Below are 13,745 nucleotides of genomic sequence, written 5' to 3' on the forward strand. Positions count from 1 at the left end.
GTTGCTAGGGGGTCCATCGTAGTCTGCCTCCTTTATTGCCTGGGCTGGTGACATCACTTCCCCTCGGTACAGGAAGGGCTCAGCTCTGCCCCCTCCCTCTTGTCAATCATCTGGGACACATTACAGGGCCCAGATGACTGAGCGTCCAATCACGGCGCGGCTCGCGCATGCGCAGTGGGTGCCCGGCTGTGAAGCCACAGCTGGCGTCCACAGTTGCAATGCCGGCGCCACTGAACGGAGGGGGAGATGAGCGGAGCTTCTATCCCCCGCATCGCTGGACCTTGGGACAGGTAAGTGTCCAATTATTAAAAGTCAGCAGCTGCAGTATTTGTAGCTGCTGACTTTTAATTTTGTTTTTAAAATGGGAACTCCTCTTTAAGTTGAACACACACCTGTCAGCGACCGTCCCCCCCCCCGTTTTACTTACCTGAACCCTCAAACTTGTCCCACGGGGACGCGCTGTCTCTCTGCTAGAGGGTTCTCGGCTGTTGATTTGATATACTGATAGCAGCGCAGCCATTGGCTTCCGCTGCTGTCAATCAAATCCAATGACATGCATGCCAGGGCAGGATGGGCTGAGTCCTGCATTCGGGGGTCGATGGACGCCGAATGCTGGACTCGGGAGTGCGTCCGCAAGGTAACCCCCCAGGAGAACGCTTTTCCCAGGGGGTTATCCGATGCAGGGAGGAGCCGCCGGGGGACCCCAGAAGAGCAGATTCGGGCCGCAAAGCAAGCTGCACAGTGGAGGTAAGTATGATATGTTATAAAAAAATAAAATAAAATAATGAACCTTTAGCGTCAATTGAACTACTTCCCACCCGGCCACTGTACATAAACAGGCTAGGAGGGCGCTCTCTCCTGAGTGGACGTTCAGGAACGTCCCTCAGAAGGAGCGTGATCGTGCCTACGTGTCTACGATTGGCAGGAGGGCTCTGTGATTGGCCCTCCTGATCACATGACGGCCATGCCCAATCACAGCTGTCATGTGATGTAAATACAGAGCCGGTTGCTAGGCAATCGTCTCTCCTCACACAGAAGTTGTCAGTGAGGAGAGGAGAGCGGATCGCTGCAGCCGGCTGGTGATCAGTGAGTATGAGCTGTTTTTTTTTTACAGCTTTTTACTCACTTTATCACCAGTCTAGTGTCCCCACAATGTAAACACAAAGTTAACACACATGTCCCTAAAACACATGTCCCCTAGGGGTGCTGAAATTAATCGCAGCATCGATGCATCGCGATTCGGGTGTCCCCGATGCGGTATCGATGCATGCGACCCGAATAATCGATTTCTGGCCCCGCCCCCTCCCGGGAGAGCGCTCCGTGCGGAAAGTTGTTAGTGTGTGTGTGTGTGTGTGTGTGTGTGTGTGTATATTCCGCTTATGTGACTCTCGGTCGTGCCTCCCTCCTCTCAGTCTCTCCTGATGTCAGCTCCGCCCACTGACTGGAGCTATCAGGTCAGAAGAGCGGCGGGCGGGGCTGACATCAAGAGAGACGTGAGAGGAGGGAGGCGCGGCCGAGAGTCACATGACCGGAATATACACACACACACACACTAATAACAGCTTAACGCACGGAGCGCTGTCCCGGGAGAATTCACTGCTGACCTCAGGAGAGATACGATGGATCGACAACCGGCGGCTGGAATGGAGATCGGGGGGGGAGATGGTGAGCAGGCAGATCGCCCTGCTCATTACAGGCTGCCACCGGCAGAGCAGCATGTAAGTACAGAGGGGGGGGGGGGCTGTGACACAAGTCCATGTCTTCTATGTGCCTTCATCACACCACAACTCTGCATTATTGTCCGCAGTCTGTGCCCATCTCCTGTGCCATGTCCGCCGCAGCCTGTGCCCATCTCCTGTGCCATGTCCGCCGCAGTCTCTGACCATCTCCTCTAGCATGTCCGCAGTCTCTGACCATCTCCTCTAGCATGTCCGCAGTCTCTGACCATCTCCTCTAGCATGTCCGCAGTCTCTGACCATCTCCTGTAGCATGTCCGCAGTCTCTGACCATCTCCTGTAGCATGTCCGCAGTCTCTGACCATGTCCTTTAGTATTTTGGAAGAGAGCCTGGAGCTCCTCTGCTGTCTCTTTTTTTCTTAAGAACAGATAGAATAAAAAAAAAGGGAGTCCTCCTGACTACTTGAATTTTTTTTGATGAAAACCATGAGAACTTGCGGACTTGCGCTGTAATCGTGATGCATCGCGGAATCGAATCGTTGACTTGATAATCGTAATCGAATCGAATCGTGAGGCCAGTGAAGATGCGTACCCCTAATGTCCCCACATAGTAAAAACACCTGTCCCTCACATATGTAACAGTAAAATCACATGTCCCAATGATTATCTGCACACATATGTCCGTGATCACCTGCGCACATCTGTACATGATCATTTGCATACATCTGTCCGTGATCGCACAAACCAATTATTATACACTTAACAGGATTTTTTTTTTACCAAAAACATAGAAGAAGAATACATTTTGGCTTAAATTTATGACAAAATGCGATTTTATTGGATTTCTTTTCAAATAGAAAGAAGAAAATATAGTTTTTTTTCCCCAAATTTTCGCTTATATCGCAAAGAATAAAAGACGGAGTCATGAATAAATACCACCAAAAGAAAGCTCTATTTATGTGAACAAAATGATAAAAGTTTCATTTGGGTACAGTGTAGCATGACCGCGCAATTCTCATTGAAAGTGTGAGAGCGCTGAAAGCTGGAAATTGGTCAGGGAAGGGGGTGAAAGTGCCCAGTATTGATGTGGTTAAAACAAACAATAGAAACAAACAATAGAAACTGTCCCAACTTCCCCTTCCGATCTATTTAGCCTCCATTTAGAATGGATTTGATTGAGCTGAGTCACTTGACCAGGGTGGAAAAATGTAAAATCGCTCGTTTTGCATTGATTGGCAGCGCCGAGACACCCTGTTAAGGAATAAAATTGCATTACGATCAATCGATTATGAGAGATTACATGTTGGAAACAGATGTGATTGAGAACTGACAATCATAATTTATGATGAAAAGATTGCATCTTTAAGTGGTTGCAAGTCTCAGACATGAAGGCTGCTTTCACACTGGGGCGGTGGGGGCGTCGGCGGTAAAACAGCGCTATTTTTAGCGCTGCTTTACCGTAGTTTTTGAGGTGGTATTCGGCTGCTAGCGGTGGCGGCCGAAAAAGGGTTAAAACTGCTCGCATAGCGTGGCTATAGCCGTGGTATTGCCGCGCTGCCCCATTGATTTCAATGGGCAGGAGCGGTGAAGGAGCGGTGAATACACCGCTCCTTCACCGCTCCAAAGATGCGGTTTGCAGGAGTTTTTTTGCCAGCGCACTGCTTCACCGCTTCAGTGTGAAAGCCCTCAGGCTTTCCCACTGAAGAAACAGTAGAGGCAGTTTTAGGTCGGTTTGCAGGCGTTATTTTTAGCGCAATAACGCCTGCAAACCGCCCCAGTGTGAAAAGGCTCTAAATATAAGCAAATCATATCCCTCTATAGTGTGTACTTATCTCAATCCAGAGCACCAAGTGTCATTTCTTTCTGTTGCTTCATTCCTCTGCTATCAGCATGTCACTTCAGTTTTCCTTACACCAAAAGAAAAATGGCGATGGGAGAGACCTCCGGTGCACAGCCTGTGATTGACAGCCTCAGCTCTGTGAAGGGGGTGTGTCCCTTCCCTCCAATCATCTCTCAGAGCTCTTCTCAGCGAGATCTGCAGGGTGTAACTTCAGCCCCCTGCTTTCTGACAACTAAACCAAGCTTTATAAATTCTGCACTTTGAAGCAATGTAGAGAAGAGAAGACTGCAGATAAACAGGTGCAGCTTATGTAAGAAGGAGATCCGTTTCATCTGTGTATCACCTGAGGCCAGTCACTTCACTGGGTATATGTGAGGTTTTACAACCACTTTGACTATTGATCAAAATCCACTTCCCCCTATGTGGTATATCAACAGAAATAGGCCGTAGTCTATAGATCGATTATTTTATCTATTTATCTAAATTTTACCCATTTATTGGAGTGTATGGCCAATGTACACTCACCGGCCACTTTATTTAGGTACACCTTGCTAATACCGGGTTGGACCCCCTTTTGCCTTCACTCTTCATGGCCTAGAACAAGGTGTTGGAAACATTCCTCAGAGATTTTAGTCCTTATTGACATGATAGCCTCATGCAGTTGCTGCAGATTTGTCGGTTGCACATCCATGATGCGAATCTCCCATTCCACCACATCCCAAAGGTGCTCTATTGTAGTGGTTCTCAACCTCAATTCTCAAGTACTCCCCCAACAGGCCATGTTTTGGGAATTTCTCTTAGGTAAAATAGTCCAAAATACCAAGCCACTGCAAAGCACCAGTGCAAGATAAAGGAAAACCTGCAAACATGGCCTGTTGGAGGTACTTGAGAACTGAGGGTGAGAAACACGGCTCTATTGGATGAGATGTGGTGACTGTGGAGGCCATTGGAGTACAAGGACCTCATTGTCCAGTGGTGAGATGATTGGAGCTTTGTGACATGGTGCATTATACTGCTGGAAGGAGCCATCAGAAGATGGGGACACTGTAGTCATAAAGGGATGGACATGGTCAGCAACAATACTCAGGTAGGCCGTGGTGTTTAACCACTTCAGCCCCAGAAGGATTTACCCCCTTCCTGACCAGAGCACTTTTTGCGATTCGGCACTGCGTCGCTTTAACTGACAATTGCGCGGTCGTATGACGTTGTACCCAAACAAAATTGATGCCCTTTTTTCTCCCACAAATATAGCTTTCTTTTGGTGGTATTTGATCACCTCTGCTGTTTTTATGTTTCACGCTATAAACAAAAAAAGACCAAACAATTTTGGGGAAAAAAAAAAAAAATTTTTTTTTTTTTTTTTTTTTTTACACTTTTTCTATAATAAATATCCCCCCAAAAATATAATATATATTTTCTTTCTCAGTTTAGGCCGATATGTATTCTTCTACATATTTTTGGTAAAATTTGTAATAAGCATATATTGGATTGGTTTGCGCAAAAGTTATAGTGTCTACAAAATAGGGGATAGATTTATGGCATTTTTATTATTAATTTTTTTTTTTTTTTTTCTTAGTAATGGCGGTGATCTGCAATTTTTATCGTGACTGCGACATTATAGCAGACACATCGGACACTTTTGACACCATTGTCATTTATACAGCAATCAGTGCTATAAAAATGCACTGATTACTGTGTAAATGACACTGACAGGGAAGGGGTTAAACACTAGGGGGTCAATCAAGGAGTTAAGTGTGTCCTAGTGAGTGATTCTAACTGTGGGGGGGGGGGTGGGGGGGTGGGATACCACTGAGATGGCAACGATCACCGATGACAGGGAGCAGTAGATCTCTGTCATGTCACAAGCCAGAACGGGGAAATGCTTTGTTTACATCTCCCCGTTCTGCTGCTTCCGTGACACGATCGCGGGCCCCCGGCAGACATCGATTCCGCGGGACCCACAGTCACGTCAAATTCTGACCCTACTATCTGAATGTTGCAGCTGAAATCGAGACTCATCAGACCAGGCAATGTTTTTCTGTTTACCAAAAATGGAAACAATCAGCGCAAACAAAATAAATAAAAAAACTAATGCAAGCTGAACACTAAGGGTTAACACTAAGCCCATACATCAAGATAAAAAACAAATTAAGTGCAGCGCAAATGATATAGGTGAAAGTCCATATATGAAGGGACACAAATCTTCTATAGTGAAGATACTCCTTCTTAATATAAGGACACCAAACTATCTTCTCCACTTATATGCAATGTTTTTCTGTTGTCCCATTTTGGCGAGCCTGTGCGAATTGCAACCTCAGTTTCCTGTTCTTAGCTGACAGGAGTGGCACCCGGTGTGGTCTTCTGCTGCTGTAGCGCATCTGCTAATCTGCATACCTTGGATGTAATGAGTGGTTGAGTTACTGTTGCCTTTATCATCTCAAACCAGTCTACCCATTCTCCTCTGACATCAACAAGGCAATTTCATCCACGCAACTGCCGCTCACTGGATATTTTCTCTTTTTCAAACCATTCTCTGTAAACCCAAGAGATAGTTGTGCGTGAAAATCCCATTAGATCAGCAGTTTTTGAAATTCTCAGACCAGCCCGTCTGGCACCAACAACCATGCTACATTCAAAGTCACTTAAATCCCCTTTCTTCCCCATTCTGATGCTCGTTTTGAACTTCAGCAAGTCGTCTTCACCATGTCTAGTTGCCTAAATGCACTGAGTTGCTGCCATGTGATTGGCTTATTAGCAATTTGTGTTACCAAGCAAATGAAGGTGTACCTAATAAAGTGGCCGATGAGTGTAGTCTACCATAAAGTGCACATATGAGGTGTATACTCGCATACCACCCTCTATTTTTAGAGCCTTAAGGCCTGGTTCACACCTATGCATTTTTCAGTGAGTTTTCAGTTTCGCAGAAACACACTACAAGCCATTTAACGTGGTTTCCTATGGATGTAGTTCACATCCGTGCATTTTATGGAAAGGGTCAGGGACTTTTTTCTGGTTTTTGGTTCCTTAGACTTCAATGGATGAAAAGCACGTATTGAAAAATGCAAAATGCACCTGGAATATGCAAACTGCAACCTGTATAGGTGTGAATCAGGCCTAAACATGGAACAATCAGCCCCTGCGGTGCACCTTGCAAACGTAACCAATCAGCATCAATTCTTGATTTGGCAAGTCTAGATAAAAATCATTGTAAAAAGAGAATGAGAATTAAAACTAGTGAAGCGTAATACGGACTTTAGGCAGCACAGTATTCTAAAGTTTAAAGTGTAGTTGGATTTTAAATCATTAAAACAATAAAAACACTTCACTTTCTTTATTTTATCCCTGATAACCAACAGAACTGGCGGGGCTACAACTGAAGAATAATCACCTTTAATAACCTCGGTGTTACCGCCTGCACTGGTACGAAGGCTAATTCATCTCATGCGACTGCTCGCTTCAATGGGTAATAAAGAGATTGCTGGTCCGGCTAGAGATGGATATAATACGAGCTGAACATGCCTGAAGAGTTAGAATCTTTATAAAGTTCAGAAATTCCGGGATATGGTCAATGTCCACCCCTTGTTGGGCATGTCGCCACTGACATCCGCCGCGCAATAGGAGTGAATGGAGGCTCCGATCAAGTCCGCCCGAAAAACTGACAGGCGGATCTGATCGGAAAGCTCGTGTGAAAAGGGCCCTTAGTCTGCCAATTGGAGTTTGTTTGGGCCAGGTGACACTGCCCCATTTCTGGATCAAAATCTTGTGATGGCTTATTAGCACACATCTGTGTATGGATTTGACTTGTTTTTAACCACTTCACACCCAGGCCAATTCTGGCATTTCTTTCCTACAAGTAAAAATCATCTTTTTTTTTTTTTTGCTAAGAAATTACTCAGAACCCCCACACATACATATATACATTTTTTTTCTGGCAAAGACTCTTAAAAAAAAGTAAAAACAAAAAAACAAACCCCCCCCCCCCCACACACACACACACTGTAGATAACCCAATTTTTTGGTCAAATATAAAAAAAAAAAACAAAAAAAAAAAACAATGTTACGTCGAGTAAATAAATACCAAACATGTCATGCTTTAGAAGCGCGCATTCATGGAATGGCACAAAACTACGGTACTTAAAAATCACCATGGGCAACACCTGAAAAATGTTTACAGGTTACCAGTTCAGAGTTACAGAGGAGCTCTAGAATTATTGCTCTCATTCTACGTTCGCAACGATAACCTCACGTGTGACCTGAAAAGTCATTTACATATGGGGGCGCGACCTACATATGGGTTTGCTTCTGCCTGCAAGCATGAGGGGACAGGGGCATTCTAAACTTTTTTTTTTTTTTCAATCACCTTTATTCCTATTACAAGAAAATGGAAAAGTCCCTTGTAATAGGAATAAGTTGTGACAGGTCCTCTTTATGGAGACATCTGGGGTCACTACCCTGTAAAGCATAAAATCCATTAACACCCCACACACACACACACACACACACACACACACACACACACACACACACACACACACACACCCCATCTCTGCTTTCCAGGGCAAAAAACTGGCAGTGTTTACATCTGCCAGCACCAGAAGTGACATGATGACACAGGATCATAGAGATGGCCGGGGACCATCCAGTCCATGGTAATCTGCCACCAGATCTGCTCTGCGGGTCCCCAATCTCACGGGAGAGCCCGTAGAGGCACCTGGAAGTGATGTATGCTCATCGCTTCCAGGTTCCGATATCATAGAGGTCATCAGAGCCATCCAGGTCTTTGGTTGCCTCTATGATCAGCCAGGGAAACGCCAGCTGGTTGATCGGGTGTCCCAGTGGGTTGGGAGAGCCCGATGAAGCCATGTGAAAGGTGGTAGGAGGAGGGGGGGTAAATATCCCCTCCTGCTGCATATACAGGCCATCCAGAGGCTAGTTAGCCGCTAGGATTTCTTTTACAAGAGAGACGACTGCTGGCTAAAAAAACAAAAAAACAAAACACACACCACACAGTAAAACCACTTAAAAAGTCTAGCGATGTACAAGTATATCGCTGGTTAGCAAGTGGTTAATTAATTTTGTTGGACAAAATAATAACTTATTCTGGCCAATAAAATGAATTCAGGCTCAAGAGCTAAACGCGTATCGGCATATTTATACACGTTTAGGGGTGTCAAGTGTTTGGTTTTTTTTTGCCAAAACGCAGCTGCTCCTGGATGCACTGGCCGGGTTTCTTTTTTTTCTGCCTCTAAACGCCTAAAATGTGCATGGACACAGAGGCTAACATGCAGGAAATAAAACATTTCACACCCCTAGGAGCACCAGAAAAAAATTAAGAAAGAAATAAAACACACATATCCTGTGTGCTTGAGGCTCTAAAGCAGAAGGCAAAACTTTTGATCTTTTATTTTGGATAAAGTAAGGGAGGGTTAGAACGCCTGTCAGTTTTTGTTTGCCATCTGTGTCACATTGGGGAGATTTCCCTTAATTTCCTTGCCCATAGCCGAACAGGAAGTGAGGAAAGTCCCTGCAAATTAAGGGAATTCCTGGTTGTCACCAGAACTAAAGAGTCTGCATTGGAAGATTTCCCCTCCATTACTCTTCTGGGGACAACCATAAATTTTGTAATTTTCTTTTACTTTCCATGATAATGGTAAACAAGACAAATAGAGGGTGGATCTCCCTAATGACAGCAAAAGAAAATGACAGGGGATAAAAACCAACACATCCCTCAGTGAAAGCTCCTCACAGTACACAAACACTGGTTAGGCACACATTTAATCCTTTGATCACTCTAGGTGTTTAACCCCATCCTAGCCAGTGTCATCAGTACAGTGACAGTGCATATTTTTAGGACTGATCACTGTATTAGTATTACTGGTTCCCACAAAGTGTCAGATAATGTTTGTCCGCCATACTATCGCAGTCCTGTTGCTGATTGCCCCCCATTACTAGTATAAAAAAAAAAAAAAAAAAAACCCACACACACACACACACACACACACACACCACCACCCTGGAGCCAGGGGCTTTTGTGGTCGCAATTTTTGCTGCGATTGTACAGCGATTTGTTGCTCCACAGGGAAAAAAAAAAAATACTAAATCGCACCGTATTTGGGGTGTCATTAAGAAATAATGACATCCCAAACGTGTTCTGCGTTTTTGATAGGTACCAGTCCTCACTTCTCAGTGATCTCACCTGGAAGTTCGCCTCCCCCCCCTCCGCTATTTAGAAAGAGCAGCGCACTTCGCGCATGTGCAGTAGGGAACAAGGCTTCCCTGCCGGATTCCCTTAAAGGGGTTGTAAAGGTAAAAATTTTTTCACCTTAATGCATTCTATGCATTAAGGTGAAAAAACTTTTGACAGTACCGCCGCCCCAGCCCCCCCCCGTTTTACTTACCTGACGCCTCGAATCTTCGCTCCTCGTCCTCGTCAGCTTCATTGCAGCTCAGCCTGGTCGCTGATTGGCTGCAGTGGATGGATTGAAAGCAGCGCAGCCATTGGCTCGCGCTGCTGTCAATCACATCCGATGACGCGGCGCGCCGGGGGGCGGGGCCGAGTGATACAGCGAGCGGCTATAGCCGCCGGCTGTATCACGGGAGCGCGCCCGCAAGCACTCACCACCGTGCGAGGGAGCTCGCATGAAGGTGGTAAATGCTTGCGGGGAGGAGCTGAAACAGCTGCCGAGGGACCCCAGAAGACCAGGTTCGGGGCCACTCTGTGCAGAACGAGCTGCACAGTGAAGGTAAGTATAACATGTTTGTTATTTTAAAAAAAAAAAAAAAACATCTTTACAACCGCTTTAAAAGGCAATGGTGGCAGAAGCACCCGAGAGCCGATGGAAACATTGGGTGGGGCGCCGACATGGTTGGATTCCAGGACAGGTAAGTGTCCTAATATTAAAAGTCTGCAGCTACAGTAAGTGTAGCTGCTGACTTAATTTTTTTCATGGGGGAGCTGGACTTTCCCTTTAAGCTTTGACAATAAAACCTGGAATCTGATTGGTTACTATTCACAGCTGCATCAGATTCTGTGTGCACCAAGTGTAGTAAATCTCCTCCATAGCGAGTGGCCAGTACACAGCCCCCCAGTAACGACCAGTACACAGAGCTCCCAGTAACGACCAGTACACAGAGCTCCCAGTAACGACCAGTACACAGAGCTCCCAGTAACGACCAGTACACAGAGCTCCCAGTAACGACCAGTACACAGAGCTCCCAGTAACGACCAGTACACAGAGCTCCCAGTAACGACCAGTACACAGAGCTCCCAGTAACGACCAGTACACAGAGCTCCCAGTAACGACCAGTATACAGAGCCCCCAGTAACGACCAGTATACAGAGCCCCCAGTAACGACCAGTATACAGAGCCCCCAGTAACGACCAGTACACAGCCCCCAGTAACGACCAGTACACAGCCCCCCAGTAACGACCAGTATACACAGCCCCCAGTAACGACCAGTATACACAGCCCCCAGTAATGACCAGTACAGAGCCCCCAGTAATGACCAGTATACAGCCCCCAGTAATGACCAGTACAGAGCCCCCAGTAATGACCAGTATACAGCCCCCAGTAATGACCAGTATACAGCCCCCAGTAATGACCAGTATACAGCCCCCAGTAATGACCTGTATACAGAGCCCCCAGTAATGACCAGTACACAGCCCCCAGTAATGACCAGTACACAGCCCCCAGTAATGACCTGTATACAGAGCCCCCAGTAATGACCAGTACACAGCCCCCAGTAATGACCAGTATACAGCCCCCAGTAATGACCTGTATACAGAGCCCCCAGTAATGACCAGTACACAGCCCCCAGTAATGACCAGTACACAGCCCCCAGTAATGACCTGTATACAGAGCCCCCAGTAATGACCAGTACACAGCCCCCAGTAATGACCAGTATACAGCCCCCAGTAATGACCTGTATACAGAGCCCCCAGTAATGACCAGTACACAGCCCCCAGTAATGACCAGTACACAGCCCCCAGTAATGACCAGTACACAGCCCCCAGTAATGACCAGTACACAGCCCCCAGTAATGACCAGTATACAGAGCCCCCAGTAATGACCAGTATACAGAGCCCCCAGTAATGACCAGTACACAGCCCCCAGTAATGACCAGTACACAGCCCCCAGTAATGACCAGTACACAGCCCCCAGTAATGACCAGTATACAGAGCCCCCAGTAATGACCAGTACACAGCCCCCAGTAATGACCAGTACACAGCCCCCAGTAATGACCAGTACACAGCCCCCAGTAATGACCAGTACACAGCCCCCAGTAATGACCAGTACACAGCCCCCAGTAATGACCAGTACACAGCCCCCAGTAATGAAGGAGGAAGGTCTTACGTCTGGTGAGGGGTTGGGGGGCCGGTGCGGTGGTCTGGCTCCCGTACACTGCGGCCAGGCTGAGGAGAAGGAAGATGAAGATCCGGGTACTTGGCTCCTCCATGTCTCTCAGCGGAGATCTCTTCTGATACTTTGTATCGGATTGTATCCACTTCCGGAAGGCCGAGCTTTTCTCCAGCTCCGCCCCCCTGACTCACAGCTCACATGCTGCTGCTCTGATTGGTCAGAGCTCCCCATCAGACCCCGGGCAGGTCACATGCTGCATCCTAAGCTGTCATTGCCGCTGTCATTATGTGGATGCTGTATTGTCCAGAGTGTCATTATCAGGTGACAGCTCTCACGTTGTACAAGTCCCAGCATATACTGTTCCAGTGCAACCATTAGCTGAATGCAGATCTCCTGTGTACCCAGGAGCTGGCTGTGGTCAAACTACAAGTCTCAGCATGGCTTAGCAGTCTAGTGGTCGCCATACACAGTACAATCTGATCATGCAATCTGTATGAAAAAAACCCTAACCACTTGCCCTCCGGAAGATTTGGCAATTTTTTGCAATACGGCACTGCGTTACTTTGTCAATTGTGCGGTCATGCAACGATGTACACAAATGACATTTATATCATTGTATTCCCACAAATAGATCTTTCTTTTGGTGGTATTTGATCCCCTCTGGGATTTTTTTTTTTAAATATATAGACCGACAATTTTGAAATTCCAATATTCTTTACTTTCTGCTATAAAATATATTCAATAAAAAAATTTAAAAAATCAAATTTCTTAATAGATTTTAGACCAATGTGTATTCTGCTACATATTTTTGGTAAAAAAAAATCCCAGTAAGCGTATATTGATTAGTTTGCGCAAAAGTTATCACGTCTACAAACTATGGGATATACACTGGAATTTTTATTTCATTTTTTTTTCTATTAATAGCGGCGATTAGCGACTTATAGCAGGACTGCGATATTGCGGTGGTTAACCTGACACTTTTTACACGTTTTGGGAACCAGTGACCATAATACAGTTATCAGTGCTAAATAATATGCACTGTCACTGTACTAATGACACTGGCTGGGAAGGGGTTAAACAGCTAGGGTGATCAGAGGGTTAACTGTGTGCCTAGCCTGTGTTTTGGTGTTTACTATGTGGTGCTTTTTAGCGGGGGAAGGGAAGCAATGGATTTTCTTTCCCTTCCCCACTGACAGGGCAGAGCTCTGCCTTGTTTACATAGACAGAGCTCTGTCTTGTGTGTGTAGCCAAGTCCCCGGCCTCCCGAGGCCTAATGGTGACCTCCAGAGTTAGGGACAGCTGACATCCTTCTGTATAGAGTGGGTTACGAGGCATGGTGGGTGCAATGCAAGGTAGATTCATGTGCGCCAGACACTTCTTGAATGCAAAGAGATTTATTTTCTCTTAACTAGGGTTGCACCAATACCGATACTAGTATCGGTATCAGTGCCGATCAAGGCCGTCTTTAATATTGATTGGACCCTGGGCAAAAAACATTTCTTGGCCCCCCCCCCCCCTCTCCACCTGCTCTGAGACATACTGTACAATAAATAGCAGCTAGACTTAAAATCACTTTACTGTATCAGATCAGGCAGCAATTGCGATTGGTTGCCAGCGGTTACAGCATATAATTACTGCTTACTGACTGGTTGCTAGAGGTTACAGCACACATTACGGCTCACTGATTAGTTGCTAGAGGTTACAGCAAATGTTTTCTGCTTGTTAATTGGTTGCTAGAGATTACTGTACAGTAATACAGCTGCTCACTGATTGGTTGCTAGAGGTTACAGCACATCATCTCCTTGCTGCAGGGGAGCACGATATAGATATGAATGCCACCTTTATTTACATATCAATGCCGCCGGCCGC

General features: G+C 46.0%; 1 protein-coding gene across 2 annotated transcripts in view; it reads right to left on the minus strand.

Annotated features, from left to right (window-relative positions):
* The window catches only part of LOC141144204 (pituitary tumor-transforming gene 1 protein-interacting protein-like), a 96,193-nt gene extending 84,113 nt beyond the window's left edge, over window positions 1–12,080 (minus strand). Inside the window, exon 1 of one of the 2 annotated variants that reach the window (XM_073629656.1) lies at window positions 11,871–12,080. In XM_073629656.1, coding sequence (XP_073485757.1) covers window positions 11,871–11,973 — 103 coding nt within the window. In that variant the 5' untranslated portion in view covers window positions 11,974–12,080. The remainder of the gene's footprint in view (window positions 1–11,870) is intronic. The other variant, XM_073629655.1, reaches the window with a different exon arrangement.
* Between the last annotated feature and the right edge of the window lie 1,665 nt (window positions 12,081–13,745).

Source organism: Aquarana catesbeiana, linkage group LG05 (assembly GCF_042186555.1).
Source record: "Aquarana catesbeiana isolate 2022-GZ linkage group LG05, ASM4218655v1, whole genome shotgun sequence".
NCBI lineage: Eukaryota > Metazoa > Chordata > Amphibia > Anura > Ranidae > Aquarana > Aquarana catesbeiana.